We start from the raw sequence: 20,337 nt of genomic DNA on the forward strand, positions 1-20,337 counted from the left end.
CAAGATCTCTTGAGATGTAGGATCAGGACCTGCAAAACAGCCCTTAGCCTTATTCAATTGGCCAAAGAAAGTAACACAAGGGTGAGACAAAAGGCCCTCACAATGGAAGGAGAATCCAAAAACTTTGCCCATTTTTGCAATTTACCACAGTATGTTTAATAAAGAAAAGACACAGAAAAGAGGCAGTTTACTAACAGTGAAACCAAAGAGTTGATGGTCATTGGAACATGTGAAGTACACAGGATGCAGAGAACTGTAAAATAGGTACCAAATAACCACCAAAGAAACTTAGAAGCCAAGATGATGAGAATTTCTTTAAAAGACAAGAGGGTCATGGAAATGGCATATTACGTATCCTTACTACTGAAACAATCACTATGAAAAAGCCTAAATGGGGTTGCCTAAAATGACATTAAAAAAAAAAAAAAAAAAAAAAAAAAAAAAAAAAACTATGTATTTTTAAACCTAAGTTAATATAACTTAAGGACTTCTCAAAATGCTACCAAAGTTGACTGGATGACTTATTAATATTAGCACACTTGGAAATATCTTACCTTAGCATTATTTTGTATGAATAAATTTTTCAGTGATATTTCTTTGACATTAATTCAAATTGATAACGCTTGTTTTAGAAAGGTGAGTAACTTCAAAGTATTCACTGGAAAAGATATTTCAATGCCATCTTCCTTTCAGTTATACTAAAACATTTAAAATTGGCATCAGCTGGTCATAAATAAATCAAAAATCACAACTTAACAGCTTTATATTAACTGAATATGGTAACTTAAAAACTAGATACCTGAATAATTCAGCATTCTTTTGAAAAGTACAAACAAGGATTCCACTTTACTAAGTCTATTAAGTAGCTATCACTGAATGTGAGATTTTGAAATCCCTTTTTTAAACTCCCTCATTCAAAAACTAGGTTACCTTTAAGTTCTTTATTTTTTATTTTTATTTTTTATTTTTTTAATGTCTATTTATTTTTTGAGAGAGAGAGAGAGAGATGGAGCATGAGCAGGGGAGGGGCAGAGAGAGACACAGAATCCAAAGCAGGCTCCAGGCTCTGAGCTGTCAGCACAGAGCCCTATGAACTGCGAGATCATGACCTGAGCCAAAGTCAGATGCTTAACTGACTGAGCCACCTAGGCACCCCTAAGTCATTTACTTCATTGAAATAAAGTTGTAGTGTAATATAATGTAGTGTGGTTAACAACATGTACAAGCCAGACTACCCAGGCTAAAATTCCAGTTCCACCAGTAAGCTATGTGACATATCACTCCAATTCTCTGTGCCTTAGTTTCCACATATGTAACATTGGGAAAACAGGCCATACTATCTCATCAGGTTATTAACTTTAACTGAGTTAACATATATAAAAGTGCTCAATACAGAGCCTGATATATAGTAAACATATGGGTTAGTGATGATGATGATGATGATTTTCTCATGTTACATAGAAAAAGCCCTGGATTGGGGCTTATATGTCGATTCTGCCACTTGTTACATCTCTGAGCAATTTACTTGACTTCTACGAGCCTCCTCCACTTCCTTACCGATAAAATGGTGGACTCTAAGCCCTCTTTCAGTATGAGAATCTCTCATTATAGTGTAACATCAAGGAGAAAATTCACAGCTACTTCTCTTATTAAATTAGGAGCTCATTTCATCTGTTTCCCCTGCTCATTCTGAAATTCTTTCTTTCTCCCATCTCATTTATTTTCATTCATTTTAATATTTAACTAATTTTCTTTAGATTCACCAGTCCCATTTTTTTCTTACTTGTCTCTGCTGATATCTTCCTAGGGGCTTGATACAATTAAATTCTTACTTGTCTCTACTCAGACCATTTCCTATAACCCAGTCTAGCTGTGGTTTGCCACACTATGAGGGAATAAGAACACCAATAAGCACAACATTTTTACAACATTCTTCCATTTAAGTCTCATAAGCATCACTCTGTAAAAGGTTATCACACTCAGAAAGAATGTGATGTGACTGATAACATGCAAAACCAGAATATAAAACTAGGATAAACACCTCAAAATATTATTTTAATATTTTAATTTTTAGTATTTATTCCTTACTTTCCCTATCTTACTAGAATGGGCATGAAGTTAGTTATTGAGAAGACTTAATTTTGAGCACCAACTCTGATACTTACTGTTTGACTTTGTACAGGATATATCACCACTCTGAACCTCAGTTTCCACATTTATAACACTGGGATAACAAAAAGGTTTGTAAGAATAAAACAACAACAACAAAAGTATGTTTCATAAAATAAGGAGCTATACTTTTTTTCAACACCTTGTTGTTGCCAACACCTGTCTATGTCTGATTCATCGCATAATTATATTTTCTCCCCTTGGCCAATGTAGTAGCATAAGACTGTATCAGTTTTTACTCACTGTTCTGAATTAGTTCTCAGACTCTTTTGCTCCTTTTAGATCTTCTATGTTTGGAAAAGTAAATTCCACTGAACCAAACTAACATGGTAACCCAAAAATTTGTTGAGCATCAACTACACGCCAGGAACTGTGAACCAGAAAATAATATATGGAGAAAAAGAAGAGATTTCCTAAAATGGGAGAAACATCATTAAAAGTAGCAGTCTGATGTCTGATAAATTTTTTTCCACCTACAAGAAACTGAGAGATCTTTTTCCTCCTCTATATTTCTACTCCTTCAATTTTAACTCTTTCCCCCTTCTCTGTTAGAAAGAGGGAGAGATCATAAAGAAGAATGAGGAAAAGCTGGTTCAGATGCAAAGGCTACACCAGGGAGAATGAAATAAACACAGAACTCCCAACACTTCCTGAGTAACTAAGAAACGGGAAGAAAAATAACAAAATTACTAAGCATGTATAGCTTGCCTGTTATCGTCTGGACTTCAAGTATACTGTCACAGTTAATATCTATACAATCTTGAGGAACAGGCATTCTTATTTCACTCAAAAAATATTTACTGAGCACTTATTACATGCTAGGCACTGTTTCAGTTACTAAGAATGTGTCAGTAAATAAAACAAATAGATGAAGATCCCGGCCCTAGTGAAGCTTATTCTAACAAAGGGAAAAGACAATAAACAACTAAACATGTAAATTAAAAAATATGTTAAATGGCAATAAATGCTATAGAAAAAAAATAGAGCAGGTAAGGGAAATTAGGAGTATACAAGGGAGGAATATATGTGAAAAAGAGAGTTTGAGAAGGTGACATTTAAGGAAGTTGGTCCTGTGGTTCCTGGGAGCCAGGAGACAACTCTGAGCAGGGAAGTGAAACATTTTACTTTTGGAAGGGGATCACTTGGCTACTGTGTTAAGAAAAGACTGTAAGAGGGAGTGTAAAAGTGCAACAGAGAGACAAATTACCAGATTACTGCAGTAATCCAGGTGAGATAAAATGGTTTGGACCAGGGTAATAGCAGTGGAAATAGTAAGAAATTGATGTATTTTAAGTACATTTTCATATTTTCAAAGTATGGCTTGACAAGCTTTTGATAACAAATTGGTTGTGGGAGTAAGAAAGAGAAGAAATCAATGGTGGCTCCAACTGGAAAAAATGTAGTAGACATTTACAGAGCTGAAAAATATTGTGGCAAGAGCAAGTTTTGAGCAGGAAATCAATAATTTGGATACAGACATATTAATTACACAATGTTAATTAGACATCCAAATGGCAATGTCAAGTAGTATATACACAAATATATATCCCCTACTTGACAGACATAGAGAGACAGATATAGACATAGGAGTGTGGAATTCAAGAGAGGGGTCTTAAATGGAGATATAAATATAAATTTGGCAGTTGTCAGTATATAGTTGGTATTTAGAGCCATGGTCACAAGGGAGTGAGTGTAGACAGAGAAGAGAACCAAAGACAGATACCCCAACTTTAAGAGACTGAGAAGAAGGAAAAATGATACAGGAAGAAAGATCTTTTAAAGTATAATTTCCTGGAAGCCAAGAAGGGATAGGCAAGAGACAATAATCAACTGTTATCAAATGTTGCTGCTAAGTCAAGGGAGATGTGTATTGAGAAATTAACTTGAGATTTGGCAATATAAAAGTTATTGGTAACTTTACGGAGAGTAGTTTCAATGCAATGATAAAAAATAACTGTACTGGATTTAAAAGGAAATAGAAAAAAATGTAATTGGACACAGTGAGCATGGACAACTCTTTCAAATAGTTTGTTGTAAATGGAGAGCAAATAAAGTATTACCTGGTAAGGGAAGGACGGCCAAATAAAAGAGGTTATAAAAATAAAACATCTTTTGTCTTTTTATGGCAGTGATGCAGTACTGAGAAAACTTTAGTAAGAGTAGAGAATTCATGAAACAATATTATTAAGGATGCATAAATAAATGAATATAATGCACAACAGAGATACTGGCTTTAGAAAAGTTGAAAGTAATAGGTGAGAATATAGAGTATAGGAATTAGAGATTTTGGTAGGTAGATGGATGTGATAAAAGGAGTCTATGCAAGTTCCCTTCTGATTGCTTCAATTTTTTTTCAGTGACTTAAGAAGCAAAATCATCAGCTGAGGACAAGATTGGGGAAAAGATACTGTCAGGAAGTCTGATGAGAGAAAACATGAAATAAGCCATCTAAGAGAATAAAAAAATAAATGCCCTAGGAAAATATAGTATGAATGCCAGATAATATAAAGGACTCACTTTGATGTTTATGACCATTAATTTAAAGTAAAACTGGGGCACCTGGGTGGCTCAGTCGGTTGAGCTTCCAACTTCGGCTCAGGTCATGATCTCACAGTCTGTGAGTTCGAGCCCCGTGTCATGCTCTGTGCTGACAGCTCAGAGCCTGAAGCCTGTTTCAGAGTCTGTGTCTCCCTCTCTCTCTGACCCTCCCCCTTCATGCTCTGTCTCTGTCTCAAAAATAAACAAACATTAAAAAATAAAAAAATAAAACTCGTCAGCACGATTTTGCATTTTCCTCTAGACACAGAGGTCCACAGGTACAGATTGAATTTAAAAGAAGACTGAATGTCACCTAGGTTATACTTTTTCTGAGTATGACCAACATAGAGTCAGACAAGAAAGTTAAGGGGTAAATGCCAGGGAGCTGAGAATGTATGCTACAGATAATAAAAAACCTATAAAATTTAAGTTAGATAAAAGAGGAAGTGATGACTGAAGGAACAGAGGGACAATTTAAAGATTGGATCAATAAATCAATTATTATTTCTATTTTATAAATACAAATTAAATAAACTGCCCAAATCACACAGCATTTTAGTCACACAACTAGAAAAGAATCTGAATCCAAATGTGCCTCATTCAAGTCACTCTTCCACGGTACCAACAACACCAACCTGTCTTGTAAATTTAATTTTCATTGGCATGCCAAACTCCATTGGGTTGGACCTAAGGCAAAATTACACATTAGACCATTTTTCCCAGCCCTCTTTCACCTCCCTCTTCTTCTATGGCCCAAATGCTAAGAGCCTTTCAGAGTCCAAATGCACACATGAGTCTTGCCCTCCCCAATTTGTATAAAGTTACTTGCACTTTTCCCTGCCAATGAAACCCCTTCATGAAAATCTGAAGCACTAAAAATTGCTCTCAATATGAAAACATCTATAAATGACTAAATAAACCTAACCTTCTTCATGGGTAGTCTCATTCTAACAGGGTGTCTGTTTGACCCATTTTAAACTTACTGTGAAATACATTAGGTAGAAATAGTTGAGCTGGACCAAGAATTTTTTGTTAACTTTTATTTCTAGCACTCTTTCCCTTAAAAAATATACCCTTTACAAAATTCCACAATTCTGAATTTTATCTTCTCTCAGAGAATAAGAAAGTGATGACACTACATGTCATGGATCAGACCCAAATTTTGGCTAAAGATGTTTTATATTTAGAAACTGAAATATTATAAATTGAAGTAAATTGAAAGTAATAAATAAGTAAATTGAAAATTAATTATAGTAAGTCGGGGACTACCTGGCAAAGGAAGAACTAAATGTAACCAGTTTAAGGGCTCTTCTGTAATTATGAGTAAATAGTTAAAAAGACAAAATCTTATTTCTAATTTATGTCAAGATTATCATTTTCAAAGAACTATCAGATTAGCATAACAGGAAGGTTTCAATCCTGAATATACACCAAAGTATCATCACTGATGACCTTAGAGGGCAGAAGGTAGAATTCTACTAGAAATACTACACACCTCTGTATTTATTTTCAGTTCGTATGTGTGGTAAATTTTATTATAATTTGTAATTATTCTTTCCACCTTCCTTCAAAAAGATAATCCTCTCCACCTGTTCCTAAGTAGCTGACAGTACTCTTATAGAGAAGTAAACATCTCTGCCCCATTGACTTTGGCTATTGATTTGCTTTGGCCAATGACATATAAACAAACATCCAACCAGAAGTTTCAAGAGCCACTGTGTATTTCTGCCAGATTTCTTTCTTTTTTTCCCTGTTATAAGAACAGCATGTCCCAAATAGAAGTTGTTCTCCAGCCTGGATCTCAGAATCATAAGACACATGGAGCAAGAGCAAAGCTACTGCCAGCCTTAGCTAACACGTAGCAAGAGCAAAACATAAACCTTTGCTATTGTAAGCCAATGAAATACTGAAGTATTGTAATCTGTTATGCAGCCTAACTCAGCAAAAGTTAATACAGCATGTATTACTTTTATAACCAGAAAAAAAATACAGTTCACTGCTTCAATCTTTAAAGACATCAGTTACTGTGATATCTCAAAAGCAAAAAATGAATGAAATCCTATTCTTAAGATATCAGAGAGCTTATGAAGTAAGAAGTAGATAAACTAAAATTCCAAAAGAGAAGAGCCCTTGCTAGCTGAGTTGACAATCACCTGCTATTTCTTTCCCAGGAGCATTTAAACATTCTGGGCACTGACTGAGAACGGAGATTGATCCAGGCAGAAGGACTGGTAAAGACAGAAAGCAGCAGAGCTTTTTAGAGTGGTGGACTAAAAATTAGAAAGTGCCAAATGCAAGGCTAAAAGGGATATTTGCTGAGTTCTATGGTGATGCAGGACGCTGGGAGAATGAGCTAGAATGGCAGAATGAAATCTCCCTCAGTCTCATGGTACTTAGCAAAAAACCTGCTAGAAAAAGGAAATAACCATAAGCAGGTTTTCAATATTTGCCTGAATTTGAAGCAGTGTGAAGCAAGAGATCAAAAGGCCAACCTCAAAACTTCCAAAGAACAGACTTGAATCTCCTGTAATCTTCTAGATGGTAAAGAAACAACCTGACAGTTTCTCAGTCAAAAACCTAGTAACTCAAGATTGGCAAAAGAGACATGACTAACTAAATCTTACCAAAACTGCAATCCAGACTGACCCTAATTAAATTTAGTTCAATTCTTAATTAAACTGTAGTGTCAGCACCACAGCCAGTTGGCTCAACAGTTGAAAAGGAAAACCATCTCTGAGAATGCAAGCTGGTGCAGCCACTCTGGAAAACAGTATGGAAGTTCCTCAAAAACTAAAACCAGAACTAGCCTACAACCCAGCAATTGCACTACTAGACATTTATCCATGGGATACAGGCGTGCTATTTCGAAGGGACACATGCACCCCCATGTTTATAGCAGCACTATCAACAATAGCCAAAGTACGGAAAGAGCCCAAATGTCCATTGATGGATGAATGGATGAAGATGTGGTGTGTATGTGTGTATATATACACACACACACACACACACACACACACACACACACACACATATACATACAACGGAGTATTACTTGGCAATCAAAAAGAATGAAATCTTGCCATTTGCAACTACATGGATGGAACTGGAGGATATTATGCGAGTGAAATGAGTCAGTCAGAGAAAGACAAAAATCATATGATTTCACTCATATGAGGACTTTAAGAGACAAAACAGATGAACATAAGGGAAGGGAAACAAAAATAATATAAAAACAGGGAGAGGGACAAAACAGAAGAGACTCAAATATGGAGAACAAACTGAGGGTTACTGGAGGGGTTGTGGGAGAGGGGATGGGCTAAATGGGGCACTAAGGAATCTACTCCTGAAATCATTGTTGAACTATATGCTAATTTGGATGAAAATTTTAAAAAATAAAAAAAGGAAAAAAAAGAGAAAAGAAAAGGAAAACCATCTCTGGAGGAAGAGATTTTTTTCAGCCTCTATCTAGTTAAATTATATATTGTTTACTATACAACTTTAAAAAAATGAACATCTATTCATATAACTACTCTACTTTTCATTATTATTCATGGTATATTTTTTCCTTCCTTAACAACATATGTGAAGAGACAAGAAAATATGACCTGTAATCAAGACAAAAAGCAGAAAACAGAAGCAGTCAGAAATGATGCAGGTAGTGGAATAAGCAAAGACTTCAAGCAATTATTAATGTTCATAAACAGAGAAAAAAGTAGACAAAATATATAAAAGTATGAAGACAGTCAACAAAAAAAATGGAAATCTATTAAAAAAAGAATCACACAGACTTCTTAGAATTGAAAAAATAAGATAAATTAACTTAAATTCACTGGATGGATTTAATATTTGTCTGGGCACAGCAAACGAGAGAACTAGTAAGCTTAAAAAACAAGTTAGTAGATGGGGCGCCTGGGTGGCTCAATCAGTTAGGCATCTGACTCTTGATATTGGCTCAGGTCATGATCTCACAGTTCATAGGATCAATTCCTGCATCAGGCTCTGTGCTAATGTGCTAACAGTGCAGAGCCTGCTTGGGATTCTCTTTACCTCTCTCTGCCCCTCTCCTGCATTCTCTCTCTGTCTCTCAAAATAAATAAATATCCTTAAAAAAAAAAACAGTAGAAATACCTAACTCATAGAAAGAAAAGAATAAGCACAACAGACATATGACATCTAATGATGACAAAACATCTAACAAGTTGAGGAGAGAGGAGAGAGATTAGGGTGGAAACACTTAAAATATTTATTTATTTAAAATTTTTCCTGCAGGGGCGCCTGGGTGGCGCAGTCGGTTAAGCGTCCGACTTCAGCCAGGTCACGATCTCGCGGTCCGTGAGTTCGAGCCCCGCGTCGGGCTCTGGGCTGATGGCTCGGAGCCTGGAGCCTGTTTCCGATTCTGTGTCTCCTTCTCTCTCTGCCCCTCCCCCGTTCATGCTCTGTCTCTTTCTGTCCCAAAAATAAATAAACGTTGAAAAAAAAAAAAGAAATTAAAATTTTTCCTGCAAAAGATGAATGCAAATAAAATCATGCTTAGACACTACACAAACTGTTATAAACTACAAACAAAAAAAATTTGTTAAAGCAGTCAAAAAATGCACATTACTTTTAAAGGAGCAATAATAAGACTGATGGCTGACTTTCAACAAAAATTATGGTAGCCAGAAAAGGAGTATTTGTAGTGTTGAAAGAATAAAAGATACCAACCTAGAATTCAGCATGAGGAAAATTTTTCTTCAAAAAGTCAAAATAGAGACATTCACAGACAAAAGCTAAGAAAATCTGCATTTAGCAGATCAGCACTAGATGAAATATTAAAGGAATTTCTTCAGGGAAAAGGGAAATTATCCCAGATGGTAGCAAAGAACTCCAAAAGTAAATGAAGGGCACTAGAAAGGGTATATATGTGGATAAATACAAAAGAACACTGATTGTTTAAAAAATGTCTATGTGGTTTATAACACACGTTGAAGTAAAACATATAAACAAACAGCAGAGAAGGAGTAAATGAAATTAAACTGTGTTAAGTTTTCCATTGTTCAATAAGTGGTAAAAGTACTGATACTAATAAAATATTAAAATATCTAAGATAACTAAAAAATTATAATTATGGAAGCTCTAAACAAAAAGCTAATAAAAATGAAATTTAGAAAACTTGGCAAATCAAAAAATAGAAAAATTTTAAAGAACAAAAAAAAGAAAGAATATGAGATAGAAAATAACAAGAGAAATGATAGATTTCTATCCAACTATTATTAGTAATTACATTAAATATAAACAGAATAAACATTCCAGTTAAAACACAGATTGTCAAACTGGATTAAACAAACATGACTGAATAATATGCTATTTCCAAAAGACACTTAAATATAAGTGTCTTAAATATAAGAATAAGATAGGTTGAAATAAAAGGAAGGAAAAAAGTAAACCACAGAATTACTGATGAAAAGACTGAATGACTATGTTAACAGAAGTTCAAAGTAGACCTCAAAGGACATTTCATAATGACATAATGGTTCAACCATAAATTGTAACAATTCTAACTTTTTATATACCTAATAAGAGTTCCAGAATATATAAAGGAAAAGCTGAAAAAAACTGAAAAGAAAAGAGATACAATCATAGTTGGTGATTTTAAGATTCTTTCGTCGTACCGATAAAAACAGGGAAAAAAAGTCTTTAAAAGATTTGAACAACTCAATTAACACTAACATCAACAACTCAATTAACACTAACATCAACAAACTTCAGAATAAACATTCTTTCCTAGTACAGATGAATTATACCAATCTAACACAAACTCCTTCAGAGGATTGAAAAGGGAGACAAAAAGAACACTTCCCGATAGTTTTTATGAGGTCAGCAAATCTTCATATCAAAACCTGACAAAAATTTTACAAGAAAGGAAAATATAGGCTACTATTTCTTATCAATAGATGTAAAAATCCTAAATAAAATATTAACAAATTGAATCCAATTATACATCATGACAAAGTTGATTTATCCTAGGAGTAACAGGATAGTTTAACACTGAAATCAATCAGTGTAATTCATCATATTATATACTTAAAAACACAAACCAGATTATCTCAGTAAAAGCAGAAAACCATTTGATAAAACTTACAGCCATTAATAATTCAGAGAACTAGAAATGGATGGGAACTTCTTTAATCTGATAAAGATATCTACAAAAACCTACAGCCAACAAAATAATTGATATTGAAATACTAAATATTTTCTCCCCTAAGTTTAGGAATAAAACTATCACTATTTCTATTACCATTGTTCTGAAAGTCTTGGCCACTGCAATAAGGAACAAAGAAAAAATGTACAAAGACTGGAAAGGAGTAAGTAATATCATTACTCCCAGATGATATTGCTGCATAGAAAATACAAAAAAAAATCTACACAATATGAAATATTAAAGTGATTAGGAAGGTTGTGGTTTACAGATGAAAATACAGAAATCAGTGGTATTTCTATGTATTAATATGAAACAATTGGAAAATGAAATTTAAATAAACTATATCATTTACAACAGCATCTTTGAAACATCAAATATCTAGCCATAAACCAAAGATGTATGAGACATCTAAACTGAATACCAAAGGGGTACCTGGATGGCTCAGTCGGTTACGTTTGGCTCAGGTCATGATCTCATGATTCTTGAGTTCAAGCCCCACATTGAGCTCTGGGCTGACAGCTTGGAGACTGGTGCCTGCTTTGGATTCTGTGTCTCCTTCTCTCTCTGCCTACCCCTACCCCTCTCACACTCTCTCGCTCTCTCTCTCTCAAAAAAAAAAAAAAATAGATTAAAAAAATAAAATAGAATTATCTGAATATCATAAAACACTGCTGAGAGAACTTAAAGATCCAAGTAAATAGAGGGTCACCTGGGTGGCTCAGTCAGTTAAGCGTCCAACTTCGGCTCAGGTCATGATCTCACACTTCGTGAGTTTGAGTCCTGCGTTGGGCTCTGTGCTGACAGTTCTGTGTCTCCCTCTCTCTCTGCCCCTCCCCAGCTCATGCTCTCTCTCTCCAAAATAAATAAACATTTTTTTAAAAATTATCCAAGTAAACAGATAGATATCCATGTCTACAGGTTTATAGAATGGAAGATTCTATACTGTTAAAGATGCCAATTCTGTCCAAATCGATGTACAGCTTCAATGCAATCCCAAATGTAATACCAATCGATTTTTGTATTGTAATGATTCTAGATGCATATGTATTTAGTATTAGTATATGAAGTATAGCTCCCCTCAAAAGGAAAAACACTGAAGGAGAAAAAAAAATTGGAAAACCTATATCACCAGGTATCAAGACTCAGTATAAATTCCTAGTAACTAAGACAGGATAATACTGGTGTGAGGATACACAAACAGACCAGTGGAACACAATATACACTCTAGAAACAGAGCCATCTGATTTATATCAAAGGTACCCTACAATCGAGTAGGAGCAAATGGATATCCATAGGCTGTTAAAAAAAAAAAAAAAAAAAAAGCTACTGATTTCTACCTTGCCTCATTCATACAAATTAACCTGACATGCACCAAAAAAGTTCAAGTACAGAGGAAAGCAATAAAGCTTCTAGAAGAAAATTTTGGAGAATATGTTCATGATCTTATAGTAAGTAAGTAACCCACTACACATAAAATTTAATTTACTTATAGTAAATTAACGTGAGTAACGTTAATTAAATGAGTAAATTACTCATTTAATAAATGAAACTTCATTAATACTAAGAATTTTTATTTATTAAAAGACACTATTAAGAGAATGAAAAGACTAGCCACAGACTGGAAGGAGATATTTGCCATATATATGTCCAAAATACTTACATTCAGAATTATAAAGAATTCCTACAAATCTGTAAGACAGCCCTATTAAAAAATGTATTTAAAATATTAAATATTTAATATATCTTAATATATTAAAAGGTGCTCAACATCATTACTCATCTGGGAAACGTAAATCAGAAACCACTATACACTGACCAGGACAGCTGAAAGTAAAAAAAATTGACAACACCAAATTTTGACAAGAATGCAGAACACTGAAACTATCTTCCTTTGCTGGTGGGGATAGAAAATGGTAAAACTTTTTTGGGAAATGACAACCCAGCAATTCTACACCTATGAGGCAATTTATTCATCAAAAGACATACAAAATCATATTCATAATAGCTTTATTAACAATAGTCAAAACTAGCAATAATTCAAATGTCTATTAACAGAAGAATAATGATCCATTCATTCAATGGAATACTACATAGCAATAAAATGAACAACTGCTACACACAACATGGATGAATATCATAGACATAATGATAAGTGACAGAAGTCATTCTATTTATACAAAGTTCAAGAATAGGCAAAAGTAATCCCTGAGGACAAGAATCAGAATAGTGATTACTTGGGCGTGGCATGGGAAATGGATATTGACTAGTAAAAGGCATGAAGGAAGATTCTGGAGTGCTGGAAATGCTCCATATCTTGATCTCGGGTGGTACTTACAAGAGTCTATATACATGAAAAATTCATCATGCTGTGCAATTAACATTTGTGCGTTTAACTGTATGCATGTTATATCTCACATTTTAAAAATGTTACAGAAGTCGGGGCGCCTGGGTGGCTCAGTCGGTTGAGCGGCCGACTTCGGCTCAGGTCACGATCTCGCGGTCCGTGAGTTCGAGCCCCGCGTCGGGCTCTGTGCTGACAGCTCAGAGCCTGGAGCCTGTTTCAGATTCTGTGTCTCCCTCTCTCTGCCCCTCCCCCGTTCATGCTCTGTCTCTCTGTCTCAAAAATAAATAAACGTTAAAAAAAAAAAAAAAAAAAAAAATGTTACAGCAGGAAATTCAAATGGGTGTATACTGGGGTAAATCATCTTACTACAAAGGATACACTGTATAATGTTTTTAATACCCAAGACTACGAGTAAGGTGCCCTTGGTTTTAGCCCCATACTTTATCATGTAACCCTAAATAAGTCATTTAACTGGGTCTTAGTGTCTTTACCTAGTAGAATGGGTTTGCCCAGATAATCCTTAAAGTTCTGTATCTAAAAATCTGAGTCTTTGAGATAAACTACTTAATTAAAAAATCTAATTCTTAAACTTCAAACTACCACACAGTCACCTAAGGCCTGAATGTAGCAAAACCAAGTTAGCTCTTGTAATTCTAATTAAGGAAGGTTAAATCAGATAAGTCATGCAGCTGTTCATACTGAATTTCCTATACCTATATTTAAGTTCATCTACTTTAGCCAAGACATTCTAGTGCCACCCCTTCAGCAGCCAAAAAAACCTGACAGCCGGATTATCTTTCCTTGCTTTTCCCAGGATGGGTTATTCATTCTTCCAGGCCCCACTCAAACACTACCTTCTTTAAAATACCATCCCTCCTCCATATGCTAACTTGGATGCAAATTATAAAAAATAAATTATAGAAATAAAATAAAAATAAAATAAAATAAATAAAATGATAAAATAAAATAAAATAAAATAAAATAAAATAAAATAAAATAAAATAAAATAAAATAAAATAAAATAAAATAAAAAAATAAAATACCATACCATCCCTCCTACAGCCATTCTTCAGTCTAAATTCATTGTTCCTTCCTCTGTGCACCCACAGTATGTTGCTTATACTTCTATTATGGCTCTTCACTTTGTCTTATACTTACTTGTTTTTTAATGTTTATTTATTTTCGAGAGAGACAGTGCAAGCAAGGGAGGGGTAGAAGGAGAGGGAGACACAGAATCCAAAGCCAGCTCCATGCTCTGAGCTGTTAGTGCAGAGCCTGACACGGGGCTTGAACTCAGGGACCACGAGATCACGACCTGAGCTGAAGTCGGACGCTTAACTGAATGAGCCAACCAGGTATCCCTTATAGTTACTTGCTTTCAGGTATGTAAGTAGACCCTTTCAAAAGGAAAAATATACTCACTTAGCCAGCTAGATCAGCCAAATCAATCCTGGAAATCAATGAGTAACAGCACAGTAAGATAACTTTCATTTTTGATTCTATATTAACAGTGGCAAAGTGAGATAGTATATACTAAATGCTGCTGTCCCCTACTCAAAGCAGTAAGAGATTATTATGAATATTCAAGATACTGAACCAATCCCAGTCCTTACTTTAGTCTACTCTCCAAAAAATGAAATATCTGTAGGCAGATAGCTGAAGAAAGAAGTAAATTAGTCCTGCAGTGGGGAAACAAATTATTTATGAAATTATTTTATCTTAATAAACAGATGGTTAGGGAAGAAATAAGTAAACTATTTTAGGATTATATATTCAGCATCATTTTTCTGTTAACTGACATTGCTCCTGTCCACATGGTTGGTACAGCATAACCTCTATCCTTTGATCACAAATGACTGTCCAGGACAAAGTTCTTCCTCAAAAATTTTAGAAACACAACTGTGAAAATAAAGTCAGTCCTTCTCTGGATGGCTGAAATGGGAAGATATAAATAATACAGAAACTGTTGATGGCACTGTTTTTTCCATTGTGAAAAAAGCAAATCTGTGGTGAAAGAAAATAAAACTTACAGAAGAAAGCAAAAATGAAAAACAGTCCTGAGGACCTTCAAACCCTAGATCCAATATTCCTAAGGCTTCATCCTATACTTAGGTTTTATGAGATTAGACACCCCATTATTCTTATAACAAATTTCCTCTTTACTAAAGCTAGTTCAATTTGAACAATTCTGCGATAGACAGTTACTTTGACGACCCCCAACTAACCACTCTTCCTAGTATTCCTAGTCTCTTCCCACGGTGACTCTGGGCTAGTGCTATGACCAATAAAAAATGGTCAAAATGAAGCTGTGCCAGTTTCAGGCCTATTCCTTAATTGGGCTGGCAGCTTCTGCTTCCTCCCTCTCATAATGCTTGCTCTTGGAATGCTTCTTGGAACCCAGCCATCACACCATGAGGCTAATGAATCAGCCATGTGGATAAATCCACATGTAGGAGAACCAAGGCCCTGGACAACAGTCCCATTTAAGCCTCCAGACGACTGCAGCTATACCAGAACCCCAACTAATGCCACCTACAGCAGAACCACTGAGTTAATTTGTAGAAATGTGAGAGGCATTAAACTGTAGTTTTAAGCCACTAAGTTTTGTGATGGTTTATAAATGTAAATTTTAACTAACATAAAAGTTCAATTCACATACAAGTAATTTGGAATTATACTTTTCTAACACAGACTATGTCTTGGAGCATGGTTTAGCAAACTATGGCTCTTGTGCCAATTCTGGCCCACAATCCATTTTTATAAATAAAGTTTTATTGGAATACAGTCGTGCTCATGCATTTACATATTGTTTATGACTACTTTCATGCTACAAAGGCAGACCTGAATAGCTGTGACAGAAATCATATAGTCCAGAAAGCCCAAAATATTTACTATCTGGCCTTTTACAGAAAAAGTTTGGTAAATTCTATCATACAGTACTTGGCAAGTGTTTTTAATATATAAATGACTTAAAATGTAAACCTACTTTACAACTAACTCCTCATACTCAAAGGATGGATGACACTATAAATATTTAGTGGTTTTAGCCTCACATAATGTGAAGCAAATCACATGCTTGCCACATGCTGAATGTTTATGTCCTCCCAAAACTCATTATGTGAAAATCAGTGCGATGATGTTTGAAGGTGAGGCCTTTGGGAGGTGATGGGGTCATAAGGATGGAATTAGTGCCCTTAAAAAAGAGACCCAGAGACTTCCCTTCCCACTTTTGCCATGTGAGAAGACAAAGAGAAGATAGCTGTCTATCAACCAGGAAGTGGACCCTCACTGGACATCAGATCAGCTGCTGGTACCTTGATCTTAGATTTGCCAGCCTCTAGAAACATGAAAAATAAATTTCTGTTGTTTATAAGCCACCCAGTCTATGGTACTTTATTAGAGCAACCCAAAAGGACTAAGACAATATTGAACTGGTCTGTATTGTTTGTTAACAAGTCAGACTACAGTCAGACTAATATATTAATCAACAGAGTAATAAAATCAGATCCATAATTATTTTGCTTATCAGTTCCTACTATGCGGGTAGGGGATCTCCATTTCAAGTTTCTCATATATTAGATATGACCCACTTCTGAATTGCATTAAAAATCAGAAAAGCATGAATGTTTCACCATAATGTATAGTTGACAGGGTTTTTTCCCACCTAATAATACTTCACAGACTGATCTGCACAATGCTGTAAATTCTACAGATTTTCTTTTGGCATCTGATATTTCATAAGTATTTCCCCCTTTTTATACATAATATTCCTTTGCCTTATACCCCAACTAATTGTTACTTCAATCCAAGCACAATCAGGCCCAAGTCTTGGCTCCTTATCCCTGGGGCTTACTCTTTTCCTCATCTACCAATTAAAAATCTCTCTTCTACAAATCAACAATCATCTATGTAGTTTTATTTTACTATTGCTTTACCACCCTGTATTACTGCATCATTTGTATAATATTTAAAACTTTTCTACTTTCTTTACTATAGAATAGAACTCCATTAAATTACCCACATAGGTAGAGGCAGTTTTCTCCACAGATCTTAATAAGACTTAAAGAATATCAGAAACAGTTTCCCATCTATACTTTAAATGTATATATCAAAAATCTCAAATTGTCATTAGTTATTACACTACAAATACCATCTTCTTACCCTAACAGCCCAAAATTTAAGATAGAAAATAAGAATTTAGATCAAGACAACCCCAGTATAATAATAATCTTTAATGCTGCTCCTAAAAGAAGATAATACGAAATAGTGGAAAAACAGCATGAAGATAAACCATGACTAGATCAGTTATCTAAAAGATGTATTAGTGGGGTAGCAGACTGGCTCAGTCAGTAGAGCATGCAACTCTTAATCTCAGGGTCATGAGTCAAGCCTCACATCACACAAAGCGCTTACTTAAAAATAATAATAAAATAATAATAATAATAGCAGCTATATTTATGGATTTCCATTACCATGTTTATAAAGGTAATTACATTCAAAGTTATTACAATAAACAAACATTTAATGAGTACTTATTATGTGGGCACATTCATTAAATGTTTACAGTTATCTCACTTATCACAACAACCCTCTAGGGCAGACATTGGTATTACTCCCCATTTTACAGATGAGAAAACCATAGCTTAGAAAAGTTAAGTAACTCTAAAAATTTAACTTCATTTAATTTAGGTATAAACCCAGGTGGTCTAATCCAGAGCCCACTATTCCAAGTATCTGTGTGATCCTAAAACAATAGTGTTCATTAGAATTATAGGTCTTATTTTTACAACAGCTTTATTTTAAATATGTAAGCAAAATATTTACAACTTTTTGCAGGGGAGGAGTACTAATCTTGGCTTTCCAGATCTTGATATATATCTGTTAATTAAAGAAGAAAAATGTAATACTTCAATACATCCAAATCACTAGCATTCTTCTAAGCTTGACAGTTATTACATGTATGTAATGTTTATTCCAAATCTTAAGCACTTTGTGATTTGAACTCTGTAGCATGTGATATTGAAGGAAATAAATTGCACATATTATGCAGTGAAAGTAACAGACATTTATTTCCATTTATATTTGGTATGAATGTCAGTGTCAATGTCTAGCAATTTTTCCTATTTGAAGTAAGGAAGGCATTTCAGATCAATAATTGTGCTGTCAGTAACAGATTGTAGATAACATGAATACAAGCAATAATAGAATGGTAAATATGAGGCATGTTCTGAGTTTGAGATTAATAAGATTTTAGAGCTGAAGGAGATTTTAGAGAGCATCTCTTCAACTTCACACTTCACAGATAATGATACCAAACTCCCACTGGAAAAATCCGAAACAATTTGATCCAATGTTCTTTCTCATGTAATAATAACAAAACAAGATTGCTCTTTCTAGTTTTCACTATCACAGATTTTCTGAATAATATATTCAGTCAATATTTTAATACAAAAAAAAAGAAATGGGAATTGGTAAGCAACTGAATGTGTGTGTGTGTGTGTGTGTATATATATATATACACACACATGTATATATACATACATATATATATACATATATATATATGTATATATATATACAAATCCAAACTAAAAAAATCTTCATGGTGGAGATTATTATAGGTAACCACTATTTCTACAGCAAAAAGCTAAAAGAATAAATATAAGGGTCTTACACGGACTTCCAGAAGACCATTTATGGGGGAAAAAAAAAACAATTTCCCAAAGAAGTATTGAATTTTGGTGTGCCTTGAGAAAGTGTTCCATTCTCAAAAAGTTTTAGAAACACTAGACTAAAGTTCAACAGGATCCACAACCATAATATCACTCATGTCTTTTATGCTAATATGCTTTAATATATTATGAATCTCCAAAAGAAGGGATGTTATACAGCACTTTTTTTCAAATTTATTTGAAAATAAAAACCTCTTGGGGCGCCTGGGTGGCTCAGTCAGTTGAGCGTCAGACTTCGGCTCAGGTCATGATCTCGTAGTTCGTAAGTTCAAGCCCCGCGTCGGGCTCTGTGCTGACAGCTCAGAGCATGGAACCTGCTTCAGATTCTGTGTCTCCCTCTCTCTCTGCCCATTCCCCACTCATATCTGTCTCTGTCTCTCAAAAATGAATAAACGTTAAAAAAATTAAAAAAAAAAAGAAAAGAAAAGAAAAACCTCTTTACACCATACCTATTGTAATATCTCCCAGAGAAGTGTTGCTAGAACAAAATTTAGAAAACACTGGGAGAGATTGTTCATAGGAAAAAAAGACTAAAGACCCATAACTGATCATAAATTTAAAATAAAGTAACGTAAAAAGGCTGTTGTAAAAACCAGTAAAATCTTACTATTACACGTATATTACTATTCTAAAATGTCATTAGATAAGCATTCTTAAACACAGCATGAAGAAGTGGAAGTCAGTCATAGTTAACTGACAAATCAATTAGCCACTATTGATATTAAGGGGTCCTGAGTTTAGCCCACTAATTCTCACAACTTGCTCCAGTTTGAATTTATAACTATCTGCCAGAGAACCCTTTTCATGGAAGAAGCAGGAGAAAGAGGAAAAGGAGAAAGCAGGAGAAAAAGGAAAAGATGTAATAGACTATATTCTTAGGAAAAAAAAGTACTCACTCTCCTAGTCATAATGATTGGTTCAAAGAAGGACAAAGGAGCAACTTGCATCATACTCAGGAAAACAAAGCACTGAAATGAAGAGTAAGAGTTCATGATTATATTAATTCCCTGATCACACTGCTTGAGATCCTAAAATCAATTCTTCCTCTATACTCCTACATAGCTACGTAAATTAGTAACTTCCCATTTTCACTTAATTTTGAGCTAGGTACCTGTCATTTGCAGTAAAAGGGTACTAATCCACATATGTAATTCAAGAAAGAGATCTCAAAAGAACCAGTTAAGTAACAAAAAAGATCATACCAAATGAAGAGGAGAATATTAATTATAATTAGTACATTATTTTTGGAAGGCAAGTTTCTAATTTCTATCAAAATTTTAAAATTCATATACCAATGACCCAAAAACTCTAGAGTAATTAATCTTACATTTAAAAAAACTCACAAATATGCAATGATAAATGTACAATGTTAC

General features: G+C 34.4%; 1 protein-coding gene across 17 annotated transcripts in view; it reads right to left on the reverse strand.

The window, feature by feature from the left end:
- Window positions 1–20,337, reverse strand: part of GPHN (gephyrin) — a 635,492-nt gene that overhangs the window by 605,606 nt on the left and 9,549 nt on the right. Inside the window, exon 1 of one of the 17 annotated variants that reach the window (XM_086709480.1) lies at window positions 19,861–19,902. The exons of the other annotated variants lie outside the window; for them this stretch is intronic. Coding sequence (XP_086565606.1) covers window position 19,861 — 1 coding nt within the window. The 5' untranslated portion in view covers window positions 19,862–19,902. Of the gene's footprint in view, window positions 1–19,860; window positions 19,903–20,337 lie in introns of those variants that run through there. 17 annotated transcript variants of the gene reach the window in all.

This window comes from Puma concolor, chromosome B3 (genome assembly GCF_028749965.1).
Source record: "Puma concolor isolate L17-30 chromosome B3, mPumCon1.1.hap2, whole genome shotgun sequence".
NCBI lineage: Eukaryota > Metazoa > Chordata > Mammalia > Carnivora > Felidae > Puma > Puma concolor.